A 13,988-nucleotide genomic window follows, 5' to 3' on the forward strand; every position below is an offset into this window, starting at 1 on the left:
CGAGCACAACGGGATTGCGCCGCTGCGCGGGCGCGCGCGATCCCGCTACTCCTGAAGGACGTTCCTGAACGTCCTATCAGGAGTAGACGGCTCCCACCCGGCCGTATATATGCATTGGCCGGGTGGGAAGTGGTTAAACAGCTTTTTATTTTCTTTGCTTCCTTCAACCCACTAATTAAGGGGAATTAGTCACAGGTGCTTGAGGCCTATATAACCTTCCGTAGAACTCATTGTAAGCCTGCACATCTTTGAGTCTGCTGGAACTCTGTCCAAGTGGAACTGGTCTAAGTGGTGAGTTAAAAACCAGTTAGTGCAACTGGTCTAAGTGGTGAGTTAAATACCAGAGTTAGTGGAACTGGTCTGAGTGGTGAGTTAAAAACCAGAGTTAAAAACAGGAGGTTAAAACATTGCTCAAAGTACCTTTGTAGTGTGAGTACCTGAGTGTTGTCTGAGTAGTGTGTGTGGATCGTTAGTACTTGTGTATTGTGTATTGTGTACTTGCGTACTGCGAGTGCACGTAGGTCTGCAAGTGCCCATAGGTTTGCGAGTGTACATAGGTCTGCGAGTACACGTAGTTAGGCAAGTGCATGTAGTTCTACAAGTGTTCTACAAGTGGTCTGCAAGTGCACGTAGGTCTACGAGTGCATATAGGTCTGCAAGTGCACATAGGTATGCGAGTACCTGTGTATTGTCTTGTTGCGTATTAGTGTCAAGAAGTTAGTTAGGTAATTTGGACAGGGTAAAATAAGAACGGCTAAGATAGAACATGAAAGACACACAGCGGAGGAGAGCAAAAAAAATCCCAATAAATTCTTTTAGTATGTAAACAGTAAAAAAGGGAGGACAGACCATATTGGGCCCATAAAGAATGAAGAAGGACATCTGGTTATAAAGGATGGGGAGATGGCGAAGGTATTGAATTATTCTTCTCCTCAGTCTTCATGAGGGAATCAGCGGGCTTCAGTAACCAAACCTGCAGTGTTTATCCTCATGACACATCACAGGAAGCACCTCCATGGTTAACAGAGGACAGAATTAAAATTAGATTTAGGAAACTTAACATTAATAAATCACTGGGACCAGATTGTTTGCATCCAAGGGTACTTAGGGAACTCAGTCGAGTAATTGCCAGAGCATTGTTCCTAATTTTTACTGACAGTCTACTGCCTGGAATGGTACCAGCTGATTGGAGAAAAGCCAATGTAGCACCAATATTTAAAAAGGGTCCAAAATACATCCCTGGGAATTACAGACCGGTTAGCATCCATGCAATGCCAAGCTGCTGCTAACAAGGCAAACAGAATATTGGCATGCATTAAAAAGAGGATCAACTCCAGAGATAAAACGATAATTCTCCTGCTCTACAAGACTCTGGTCCGGCCGCACCTAGAGTATGCTGTCCAGTTCTGGGCACCAGTCCTCAGGAAGGATGTACTGGAAATGGAACGAGTACAAAGAAGGGCAACAAAGCTAATAAAGGGTATGGAGGATATTAGTTATAAGGAAAGGTTGTGAGCACTGAACTTATTCTCTCTGGAGAAGAGACGCTTGAAAGGGGATATGATTTCAATATAAAAATAACATACTGGTGACCCCACAATAGGGATAAAACTTTTTGCAGAAGGGAGTTTAACAAGACTCGTGGCTACTCATTAAAATTAGAAAAAAAGAGGTTTAACCTTAACCTACGTGGAGGGTTCTTTACTGTAAGAGCGGCAAGGATGTGGACACATGTGGTGGTCTCAGCGGGGGGCATTGATGTGGTGGTCTCAGCGGGGGGCATTGATATTTCAAGAAGCTATTAGATAAGCACCTGAACGACCGCAACATAGAGGGATATACAATGTAATACTGACATAATCACACACATAGGTTGGACTTGATGGACTTGTGTCTTTTTTCAACCTCACCTACTATGTAGCTATATGTAACTATGCATAAACCCATTGCTGGTATGAAGAGTCCAGGCTCCCGCCAGCTCCCGTCAGCCCATCTTGTGGCCGCTAGGCAGCACTCCACACTTGGTATGAAGGTCCCACACTAGATGCTTGTCAGAGTGGCTCAGGTAAGTCTACGATTAAGTACTGAGATGTTGTGCCCTCAGTCCTGCAGACTGTTCCACACCATCCAGACTGCGACAGGTCCCGACAAAGCTGGGGACTCCCAGCAAAACGTGTTGATTTGATGCCCCTGTACATCTGACACCATTCCTTGCATCCCTCATCTCCATCGCAGGACGACATAGCGTAGAACAGTCTGAAGGACTGATAGCACGAAATCCCAGCACTTGATTGTAGGCTTACCGGAGCTGCTCTCACACACATCTAGTGTGAGACCTTTATACTAAGCGTGGCGTGCTGCCTAGCGGCCATTAGGCGAGCTGAGGGGTGCTAGCAGAAGCCTGGACTCTTCATACCAGCAGCGGCTTTATGCTTGGAGCTTTCATTGAGGAAGTGTTCATGTTTCTTGTCTCTCAGCTAGCTAATATTTCATTGCCGTAGCCTGCTGTTACATACTGTATACTGTATGGTGCTCAGCTATCTCTCCTTCAACTGCTTGGACTGTGGCTCATCTACTCATTTGACATCAGCACTTTCAATATAGCCTTATATAAGGGACTGCTCAACATTTTGATGCACAATTATTTCAGCCTCAGTCTGTAGCCCTCTGGACAGTTGATTACTGCACATATTGCCATTCTAAGGCCATGTTATCTACAAGGCTATCCGGCTAACGGTGGATGGTGCACCCAGTTTTTCTTATCCAGTTTTTTATGTGGATGTATGAATGGTGCCTAGATGTTAATTTGGCGAGAAAACATTGTCTTTTTTAAATGGTGGAAGGTGGAGGTTTGATTTTTCATTGTGTCATATTTTTCTACAATAAACTTTTATAATTTTTTTAGACTTGTTTGCTTTTCATTTATTTGGGTACTATATCCCTGTGGCTCAACTCCGGGGTAATTTGGGCTATACCCCTTTTTTCTTGGTACAGTTCAGTTTATTCTGGGACATGCCCAGTGTGCGTATCCCGGAATGCTTTGCCAGTGTCCAAACACTTGACGGTATAATAATGCAGGGTCTATGAATACTTTGCCTATGTTATGTACTGTACCTTTCAGATACATATTTTATGAGTTTAGAGTTTGGTTTAGTTCATCTTTATTTAAAAAAGTAATGGGGGAGCTTTACTAAAACTGGTGCACACAGAATCTGGTGCAGCTGTGCATAGTAATCAATCAGCTTCTAGGATTTATTGTCAAAGCTTAAGGCCCCTTTCACACTGGGGCATTTTTCAGGCGCTACAGCGATATAAATAGTGCCTGTATAGCACCTGAAAAAATCTGGCCCCTTTCACTCCAGTGTGAAAGCCGGAGGGCTTTCACACTGGAGAGGTGCGCTAGCAGGACGGTGAAAAAAATCCTGCTAGCCGCATCTTAGGAGCAATGTATTCGCCGCTCCTAAACCACTCCTACCCATTGAAATCAATGGGACAGCGCGGCTATACTGCCGGCAAAGCGCTGCTGCAGTGGCACTTTGTGGGCGGTTTTAACCCTTTTTCGCCTGCTAGCGGGGGGTTAAAACCGCCCTGCTAATGGCCGCATACCGCTGCTAAAATGACTAAAAATAGCGCTGCTTTACCACCGGCGCTGCCCCAGTGTGAAAGAGGCCTAATTGAGCAAGCAGATGTTAGAAGCAGATTGGCTACTATGCACAGCTGCACCAGATTCTCTGTGCACTAGTTTTGTAAATCTCCCTCATTGGGGGAGTTCTGAAAGATGAACTTCCAGCAAATACAAGAAAAACACTTTAATGCAGTTATTTCTACAACAACTTGAATGACAAATTTTGCAAATAAAAAATGTATATGATAGATGTGGTTAATATTAGGGTTGCACCAATACTAGTATCGGTATCAGTGCTCATACCGAGCATTTGCAAATGCTCTGATGCCTAATCTGATACCTGGGAAGTCAGGGGTGTTTGGTGCAGCTGTGGGCGCCGCTACAAGCCCCAATCTCCCTGTATAGATTTCACTAAAGCAGCTGCCAGCCGCTTCTCCTCCTCTCTCTACCACAGCTTTCAGCTGCTTTATTAAAATCTATGCAGGGAGATTGGGACTTGTAACGGCCCCCACCACCGCACTGTCTCCTGTGTCCTCCATTTCCTCCTCAATGCTCCTAAGGTTCCCCCCACCATGTCCTCCTCCAGTCCCCCTCCATGTCATCCTCTGCTCCTTCTCCGCTCCCCCTCCGTGTCCTCCTCTGGTCCCCCTGTCCCAGATCTGTCAGAATGGAGAGCAGAGGAAGGAAGCGGTAAATATGTAATTTACTGGCTCCTTCCTTTTCTGAATGCACAGAGTCAGTGATCACTGACTGTCCATTCATAACTGAGCATACGATGCTTCAGTTTATGAATGGAGAGGAGCCCATGTCTCCTCTCCATTCATCTTCAGTGCAGATGAGGCTACAGAGAAACGGGCCTGGGGAATCTGTGTCATCAGTCCCTTTACCTGCCTCAAAGGGAAGATGTTAGAACCCTGATATCTCACCAAAACCCCCCTCCTCAACAGGGTTGATTAAAAAAAATGATAACATTTTAATAAATATTTAAAAGTAAAATTGTAAAAAAAATAAAAATAAAAAACACTGACACTAACAACTCCCCCCCCCCCCCCAAAAAAAAAGAATAGCATTGTAAAAATAATTAACAAAAAATATATAAATTGTAACAAATAAAATTGTAAAAAATAAATAAAATGAAAATAAACAACTACTGACACAGTCTACACCTCATCAACACCACCTATCAGCGCTTGTCAGTGCTACTGTCACAAAAAAAAAAAAAGTATCGGGTATCGGTATCGCTACTTGTACTTGGTCTTAAAAAAGTGGTACTGGTGCAACCCTAGTTAATATTAAAAAAAAATCAGTATATGAAGTATTTTTTCTTTCATAGGCATTTATATTTTGCCATATTTACCTGCAGACCAGGCTGTTAATTGACACTGATAGGAGTATTACATGTGACAATGCAGTTTACATCTAGTGTATTCAGATATATTTAGTCATTGAAGATATACCATCTTCAATGACACACGGAATCCCTCTCCGTTATCGTTTCCCGCTCACCCCATTCGTGTTGTTTGTCTGTTTTGGACCCCAGATTTGTAACTTGACATTTACCACTTATGCCCCGTACACACGAGAGGACTTATGTCCGACAGACTTCCAAAGGAGTTCCGCCGGAGTTCCGACGGAGTTCTGACAGACTTTTCGGCCGAACGGACTTGGCCACACACGATCACACTAAACTCCGACGGATTCGAACGTGATGACGTACGACCCGACTCGAATAAGGAAGTTCATAGCCAGTAGCCAATAGCTGCCCTAGCGTCGGTTTTAGTCCGTCGGAGTAGCATACACACGAGCGGAGTTTTCGAAGGGGACCGGGTCCGGCGGAGTTCCGTCGGGAAAATTTGAAGCATGCTTCATTTCTAAAGTCCGTCAGACTTTTGCGAAGCTAAAGTCCGTTGCAGCCCACACACGATCGGATAGTCTGACGGACTCGGTCTGACGGACTTTGGATGTTGAAAAGTCCGCTCGTGTGTACGGGGCATAAGTTTACTTATTTCAATAATAATGTTATTTTCAGACACATTGCACTTACATTTGTAAGTAATGTATTCATTTATACAGACAAGTCTGTAATCAAACATTTAAAATCTATAAACCAAATGAGCTGAGTTGTGTGGTAAGTCTTAGGATCCAAATGACTCACGTGTTCTAAAAACAGGTGCAGTTCTGGATGACTAGCAGGATTCACAGTCACTTCAAAAAGAGGCAGGAAAATGTTCTCCAAAATCTCCTGGAAATTATTAACCTGCTTTTTACTTCGGAACACATCACTGATGGGAGAGCAAAATGGAAAAGAAATGTTAAATGATAAAAAAACACATTACATATATCTGAAAACAGGTTTAAAAAGAAGATTATCTCACTACAGCCTATTAGGCAGAGTTGATTTGCTTAAGGCCGCGTACACACGGGCGGACTGTTCGCCCAACTTTGTCCGCTGAACAGTGTTTCAGCGGACAGTCCGCTCGTGTGTGGGCTTCAGCGGACAGTTTCAGCGGACAGTCTGACGAACAAAGTTTTTTCGGAATTTCCGTAAGACTGTCCGCTGAAACTTGGTTTGAGCGGACAGTCCGCTCATAGTTACATAGTTACATAGTTAGTCAGGTTGAAAAAAGACACAAGTCCATCCAGTTCAACCAAAAAAAATAAAATAAAAATAAATAAAATAAAATATACTATACATACATATACACATATACATGCTCATGTGTAGGCTTGTTCGTCAAACTAAGTTCCGCGCATGCTCAGAAAGGATTTACACGCCGAAGGTTGCATTGCAGTGTATAGGACTTCGAATCTCTCGTCCCGTCGTACGTGCCGTTCACGTCATCGTGCAAGTTTTCAGCGGACTGTTCGTTCGTCGTGTGTGGTCAAGTCCGTTCATGCTAATTTTGAGCGGACTGTTTGTCAAACTGTTTGACGAACCTAGTTGGGCGGACAGTCCGCCCGTGTGTACGCGGCCTTAAGGAATGGAACATGTTCACTTTGTAAAGTGAGTTTTCACCTACCTTTGTGAATGAGATGAAGCTAAGTGAAAATTCATGATTTTTGTTTGCACATAGATGTATGACTGAAGTTAGCAAGATTCATCTTAGTCACTAAGCTAATTTAAAATTCACTTTGCAAAGTATTCTATTCCTTTAGAAAATGAACCCCATATTTTAATACATCATCTACATTAAGTGTCTATGTAACATTCACAGATCAGCCATGAAACATACAGTAAATCTGGGTAAATAGTTTTAACTGTTCTTACATCTAAAACTTGCAGCATTTTTCAGTAATAATTTGCAAACCGCTAAGGCAAACTTATGCTCTGTGAATGCAGGCACAAGCGTACTGCAGCCTGCAACCAGTAGCAGGATTTGTTACACAGTGTAGAGCCTCACTTGCCATATGCTAATGTAAACATAAAATTGTAGTAAAGTCTTTGTGTTTTAAAATCTACTGACAGGCAGGGTTTTTATAACAGAAGAGACCTCTGCACAGCTCAGATTATAGTCTGCTCTGTGTGCTGTGGCAATGTGACTCCCGTGCACATGTGCAAGAGTTACGTCACCACAGCCTGGCCACTCAAGTGTCCGAAGATGGGAAACCTGGAAAGAACACTGGGGGAATATGGAAGCGTCGGGGGAGCCATGACATCGTTATGCTGAAGGGCTCCTTTTGTAGGTAAGTCTATCAAAATATGCTAGCATGCAGTGCATAGTTGCCTTCTCCAACTGACACTTTTATCAAGATCTGATTGCTCACTGCCTACATGGTTCATTAGCAGATGCCAGATTGGTGACCCTCAGGAATAGGTCCATACAAAAACCCCACAGTCGTAGAGCCAAAGTTTTGGTTTGGGCACTGATTCTCCCGTTTGGCACTCACCTTGGCACATGGTGCAAGGACAGTGGTTAGCTGCAGGGTGTAATACAAGTCCGGAGAGGTGGTTCATTCCTTGAAGACCCCTTTCAGGGTATGCCCACCATAATGGGTGAACTGGACTGAACTGGTCCCTGGACAGGATCAGCAATCTACACAATGTAAGACAGGGTTTCACTGTACCTTTTAACATACTGGTTCCTGGCTTGCATATCTTGATGGCACTGTAGTATATACTACATCCTTATCCTACAAGACATACAGCAGAGCTGCGCACACAAGCAGCCAATGGCTCCCGCTGCTCTCACTGAAGTCCAGTGAGAAGGGAGAGAGAGAGCAGCCACTCTCGAGCACAGTGCTGGATCAAGATCAGGCTCAGGTAAGTAAGAGCTGCATCTAAAAGGTTTTTTTACCGTAATGCAAAGCATTTACAACCACTTTAAGGAAGTTACTTCTCTACCCTCTACTCTCTATATGACTTAAGCAATACAACCTCCGTATACTAAAAAATCCTCTAGGAAGAGAACCTTCTGTAGAAAGCCTTTTCCACCCTGGATCATGCAAGCTTGGCCTTATACAATGATTGGCCAAACTCATGGCAATTACTTTTCATCAAGATCATCTTGTATTCAAGAATTTACCAAAAATGGTCCATCACCAAGATGGACCTGCCACTTATTGGGGACATTACCATCCCTATTGATGGGGGCTTAAAGACTCCTCTAAAAACCTGCCCTGCATTAGAGGGACCAGTCCTACATCTGGCCGTTGTCACCTTAACAATTGACCAAACTGAGTACAGTATAAGTGGGCCACAGAAATTTATGATGACTTTTCTCCTGAGAGAGACAAACCAAATCTTTTATTAAAGATGGTATTTATTGATTGTAAAATTGTACAAGGTACAGATGCCATAACAATAAATTTAAGACATCCTTTTACAGAATCAATGCCCTGTGTAATTCGTATACAGTACATATCCATTACAATGTGAAGCCTGACTATATCATATTAAGGTATGTGATAGAAGCAAACATAATAAGACAGGGTCTAACAGGAAGCCAGTTGGGTTACATATTGAGAAGAGAGTTAGTTCAAGGCCCCCAAATTTTCTCAAAACTTTTTGGAGACCCCCTATTAGTGTATGTAAGTTGGTACAGTGGGAGAGCAGAACTGATCAGCTGTTTCCACTCTGAGAGGATTGGCCGAAATGACCTCTTACAGATGATGAAGGTATTCTTTTTGGCATACAAGTAGAGTATAAGCATTCGTTTTTTGGCATGGGAACTAACCGGTAGATCCTGCACCAGCCCCAACAGTTAGACTCTAGGGTACTGAATATTTGGGAGACCCATAGCCAACACAAGAAATTTGCATACTTGCAACCAAAATCCTTGTATTTGTGGGCATAACCACAGAGCATAAAAGAAATTGAGTCCTTGACCACACAATCGGAAGCAAAGAGGGATGTTTCTAACCCCCAGACTGTACATGCGTTGGGGAGTGCAGTATATTTAATAAAATAGCTTTAGCTTAAGTTGTATGAGCCTTTCCTTGGAGGAAATTACAGATGTCATATACAGTATCTCAGAAAAGTGAGTACACCCCTCACATTTGTGTAAATATGTTATGATATCTTTTCATGTGACAACACTGAAGAAATTACACTTTGCTATAATGTAAAGTAGTGAGTGTACAGCTTGTATAACTGTGTAAATTTGCTGTCCCCTCAAAATAACTCAACACACAGCCATTAATGTCTAAACCGCTAGAAACAAAAGTGAGTACACCCCTAAGTGAAAATGTTTAAATGGGCCCAAAGTGTCAATATTGTGTGTGGCCACCATTATTTTCTAGCACAGTCTTAACCCTCTTGGGCATTGAGTTCACCAGAGCTTCACAGACTGCCACTGGATTCCTCTTCCACTCCTCCATGACGACATCACGGAGCTGGTGGATGTTAGAGACCTTGTGCTCCACCACCTTCTGTTTGAGGATGCCCCACAGATGCTCAATAGGGTTTAGGTCTGGAGACATGCTTGGCTAGTCCATCACCTTTACCCTCAGCATCTTTAGCAAGTCAGCGGTCGCCTTGGAGGTGTGTTTGCGGTCGTTATGTTGGCCTAGTCTCCGAAGGGAGGGGCTCATGCTCTGCTTCAGTATGTCACAGTACATGTTGGCATTCATGGTTCCCTCAATGAACTGTAGCTCCCCAGCGCTGGCAGCACTCACGCAGCCCCAGACCATGACACTCCCACCACAATGCTTAACTGTAGGCAAGACACACTTGTCTTTGTACTCCTCACCTGGTTGCTACCACACACGATTGACACCATCTGACTAAAATAAGTTTGGGGGGTCGAGGGGGGGGGGGGGGTCCGAAAACCAGTCAGTATCTGGTGTGACCACCATTTGCCTCACACAGTCCAGCACATCTCCTTCGCATAGAGGTGATTAGGTTGTTGATTGTGGCTTGTGGAATGTTGGTCCATTCCTCTTCAATGGCTGTGCGAAGTAGCTGGATATTGGCAGGAACTGGAACACGCTGTCATATACGCAGATCCAGAGCATCCCAAACATGCTCAATGGGTGACATGTCCGGAGAGTATGCTGGCCATGCAAAAACTGGGATGTTTTCAGCTTCCAGGAATTGTGTACAGACCCTTGCAACAATGGGCCATGCATTATCATGCTGCAACATGAGGTGATGGTCGTGGATGAATGACACAATGGACCTCAGGCTCTTGTCACGGTATCTCTGTGCATTCATTCATTGATGGGCCAATGGACGGTTAAAATATTGGATGAGAACCTTCTTCCCTCAGCCAGAACACTGACAATGGGTCGTGGATGGGTCTTGCAGGATGACAATGCCCCAAAACATACCACCAAGACAACAAAGGAGTGGTTCAAGAAGAAGCATATTAAGGTCATGGAGTCGCCTAGCCAGTCTCCAGACCTTAATCCTATAGACAATTTATGGAGGAAGCTGAAACTTCAAGTTGCCATGCAACAGCCAAAAAATCTTAAGGATTTAGAGATCTGTAAAGAATAGTCGACCAAAATCACTCCTAAAATGTGTGCAAACTTGGTAACCAACTACAAGAAATGTCTTACCTCTGTGCTTGCCAACAAGCATTTCTCCACCAAGTACTAAGTAATGTTTTGCTTGGGGATCAAATAATTATTTTATTCACTAACTGCAAGTCAAATTATAACATTTGTAAATGTGTTTTTTTTCTGGATGTTTGGTTGATATTCTTTCTCTATCATTTAACATACACCAATGATAAAAATGATAGACCCTTAATTTCTTTGAAAGTAGGCAAACTTTACAAAATCAAATTATTTTCCCCACTGTATGTGTATGTGTATGTGTGTGTGTGTGTGTATATATATATATATATATATATATATATATATATATATATATATATATATATATAGTGACATAATGAAAGGTGTGGTGATTGAGGGACGTTATATTTCACCTTGCATGCTTTCATTTGCTGAGAGAGTGCAATCTGGTCCTGGTTTTACCAGCCACCTTGGCAGGGTTTGTTCCGAACCAGATTTTAGGAACTTTGCTTTGTAAGAGCAAATGTTTGCATGATAGTTGTTTTGTGGGTGACTGGTTTTTGTTTATGTTATTTTTATGCAACCTTTAAAAATAAACCTGCTACAAGTCAGATATTAAGAAACCTGCCGTGTGGACTACCTTTTTCCCAGGGAAGGTGAAAAAAAAATAAAAAATTATATATATATATATATATATATATATATATATATATATATATATATATGAGAGAGCTTAGAAGGCTGGCCGCCTGTATTTGTGGGAGGAGTCTGAGGGGTATATATCCCTCCTTCTCTATCTGAGCTGGCATCGGTTCATTTTCAGGATCGCATATTATTTCCGGATTGTTTGGGAAACCCCTCCTGCCCACCCACCCTACCATGCCAGTATCATCGATGGGGCTCCCACCCACCATCATGCCAGTATCATCTGGGGGAGGCCCGTCCACCCACCTTCCACACCAGTATAATCAAGGGGGGCTGATGGTATCAACAGGGGGGAGGCCCGACATCCCACCTTTCACACCGGTATAATCAGCAGGGGGCCCGCATCGGATGACAGGTATCTTGCCAGGCCAGAGGAGGGGGCTGGCCATCACTCACACCATGCCTCCAGTGCTCAAGGATTTCCAGGGGGTTTGTCAGTAGGCCCACCCACCTGTCTGCTTACTCAGGCTGGGCATCCATAGGGAGGCCACCTCATTGCTCAGCTGTTAGTCCTGGTTGGTTTGGGTTGGGGGGTGCAGATAATGGTGGGGGGGTTCCAACAACGGTGGGGATGCTGTATGGGAGTGCCAACTGGGGGGGGGGGATGCTTGTGTGTCCCTCATTGCTACTTATTATGCTTGGGCCGGGGACCGCCCGCCCTCTGCATGCCTCCATTGCTCAGGATTTCCAAGGGGTAGGGGTGGGGGTGCCGGTAACGGGGGGGGGGGGCTGCTTGTGTGTCCACAGATAATTCCAGTGCATGTGGACTTCTCCATGTATTTGCATGGCCATGATCTGGCACACCATCCAATCAGCAGGTTGTCTCCGCCCTCTTGGCATGGTAACTCTTTCCTTACCAGTTTCTGTCGTGGCAGTGAGGATTTTTCTAGTACTCACACAGGGACTTGTGACAACTGAGGGTTCACAATCACAGGGGGAGAGTGCAGACCAGGGGGGGGGGGGGGGGGTCACTGAGGGAAAGTACTGAGGAGAAGGGGGCTCCATGGTCTTTCATGGTTCATGGTTCATGAAAGACCATGGAGCGTGCTTTCAGTCTCAGCGTGTTTCAGTCAGTGTGTTTTCAGTCAGCGTGTTTTCAGTCTCACATGGTTAGTCACAGCATGTTCAGTCATAGCGGTGACAGTCGCAGCGTGTTTCTGTTGCAGCGTGTTTCTGTCGCAGCGTGTTTCTGTCATGGCACGTTCAGTTACAACGGTGGCTGTCATTCATGTTTCTGTCACAAACTGTTCTGTCATAGCATGTTTAGTCCACAGCAGTTGCTGTTGAAGCGTGTTCAGGCACAATGGTGCTGTTGCAGCGTGTTTAGTTTCTATCGTGTTCAGTCTCAACGAGTGCCATGTCGGCCTGGTCAGTTAGCAAGTTCAGTCACAACGATTCTCTCATAGTGTGTCCCCTCATAGTGGGTGCAGTCCTGAGGTTCCAGTCATAGCGTGTTCCTGTCATAGCGTGTTTTCTGTCATAAAGGTCATGTCGTAGCCATGCAGTTTCAGCATACACCATAAGCCATTTCATCTTCATTTGTTTCCATGTCATCATACCTTTCATTTATGTTTATGTTTACCTGAGTTTAGTTAATTAGTGCTCACATCTCAGGATCTGTCACGTCTACAGCTCAATATGGGTTGAGGTTTCGTTCTTTTAAATGATTGTTGACCACAATCGTCTCGCCCGTATACCATACGTCATATGATGCACGTTTCATTTCATTACACCTGTATGACTACCTACCCTGCCTGTGGGTACTTTAGCCCCGAGTGTTCAGTTTAATCACCTGTCTCTGCGCTGCAAGTTTCTCAGGCTCATTCACTACATATCGGGGGGCGTCATCAGGTCTCTTTCATGCGCTATAGTCTTCTCATTACTGCTCACATCCTCATACTCATGTAGGCACAGAGAAGTGATGTTCTCATGTCTGGTTGTCTACACTTTCTCTACTTTGTGTTTTCTTGGGTTTGGGCATGCTGCACGTTTCGGAATCAACTATTTCACGTTCATTCATCAACCCCATGTGGGGCTTCAGTGCATGGTAGCACTCCGTCATTTAGGAGTTGGTCTATTCTTCAGCAGACAGCAGTGCTTGTCACGGGGGGGTTTTCCTTTCCCAACCACAGCCGTGACAGCGGTACGTTTCGGATTCTTTCCAATTCCATCAAAGCTACTCCCATCCACCAGCATAGATCATGTTCTGGGCACAAGTCTTTAAATACAGATTCATGTGGGCTGAATATGCTCTCCACGGCTGGTTCCGGTTTCAAGACAGGATGGCAGTGATCAAAGCTCGCTTGGTCTGAGATGGGGTGTCAGCGCACCCCCTGCTTCCCTACAGGCAAGGTCCGCATCCCCTTAATCCATCGGTCTTGTTAGGCTTTTGGTTCAATATGTCTGAGCCAAGTAATGTTCCTTGTCAGGCAGCCCCTGCCGGAGGAATTTTCAGGCCTACACGCAGGCCTCCTCTCTATCTCATCTGAGTCTTTCGTATGTAGTATCTCAGGTTCAGCAGACAGTCATGTTTTCTTTGCCAACCAAGTTACTGGAGGCAGTAAAGGGGTGTTTGGTCTGGCTCTTCACTTTCGTTCTGATGATAGGGGACGGCTCCCCTATCATTTTTCTGACATTGATTTTTTTTCCTTTTGTTTAACTGCCTTTTTCCTGCAGGAATTTCTTCACTCGAGGTACT

At 44.3% G+C, this 13,988-nt stretch overlaps 1 protein-coding gene across 1 annotated transcript in view; it reads right to left on the bottom strand.

The window, feature by feature from the left end:
* The window catches only part of LOC143982517 (AMP deaminase 2-like), a 235,981-nt gene that overhangs the window by 58,957 nt on the left and 163,036 nt on the right, over nt 1–13,988 (bottom strand). The window contains exon 13 of the mRNA XM_077481331.1: nt 5,781–5,907. Coding sequence (XP_077337457.1) covers nt 5,781–5,907 — 127 coding nt within the window. The remainder of the gene's footprint in view (nt 1–5,780; nt 5,908–13,988) is intronic.

Source organism: Lithobates pipiens, unplaced genomic scaffold, assembly GCF_037356315.1.
Source record: "Lithobates pipiens isolate NorthernLeopardFrog02 unplaced genomic scaffold, aLitPip1_a1.2 Scaffold_16, whole genome shotgun sequence".
NCBI lineage: Eukaryota > Metazoa > Chordata > Amphibia > Anura > Ranidae > Lithobates > Lithobates pipiens.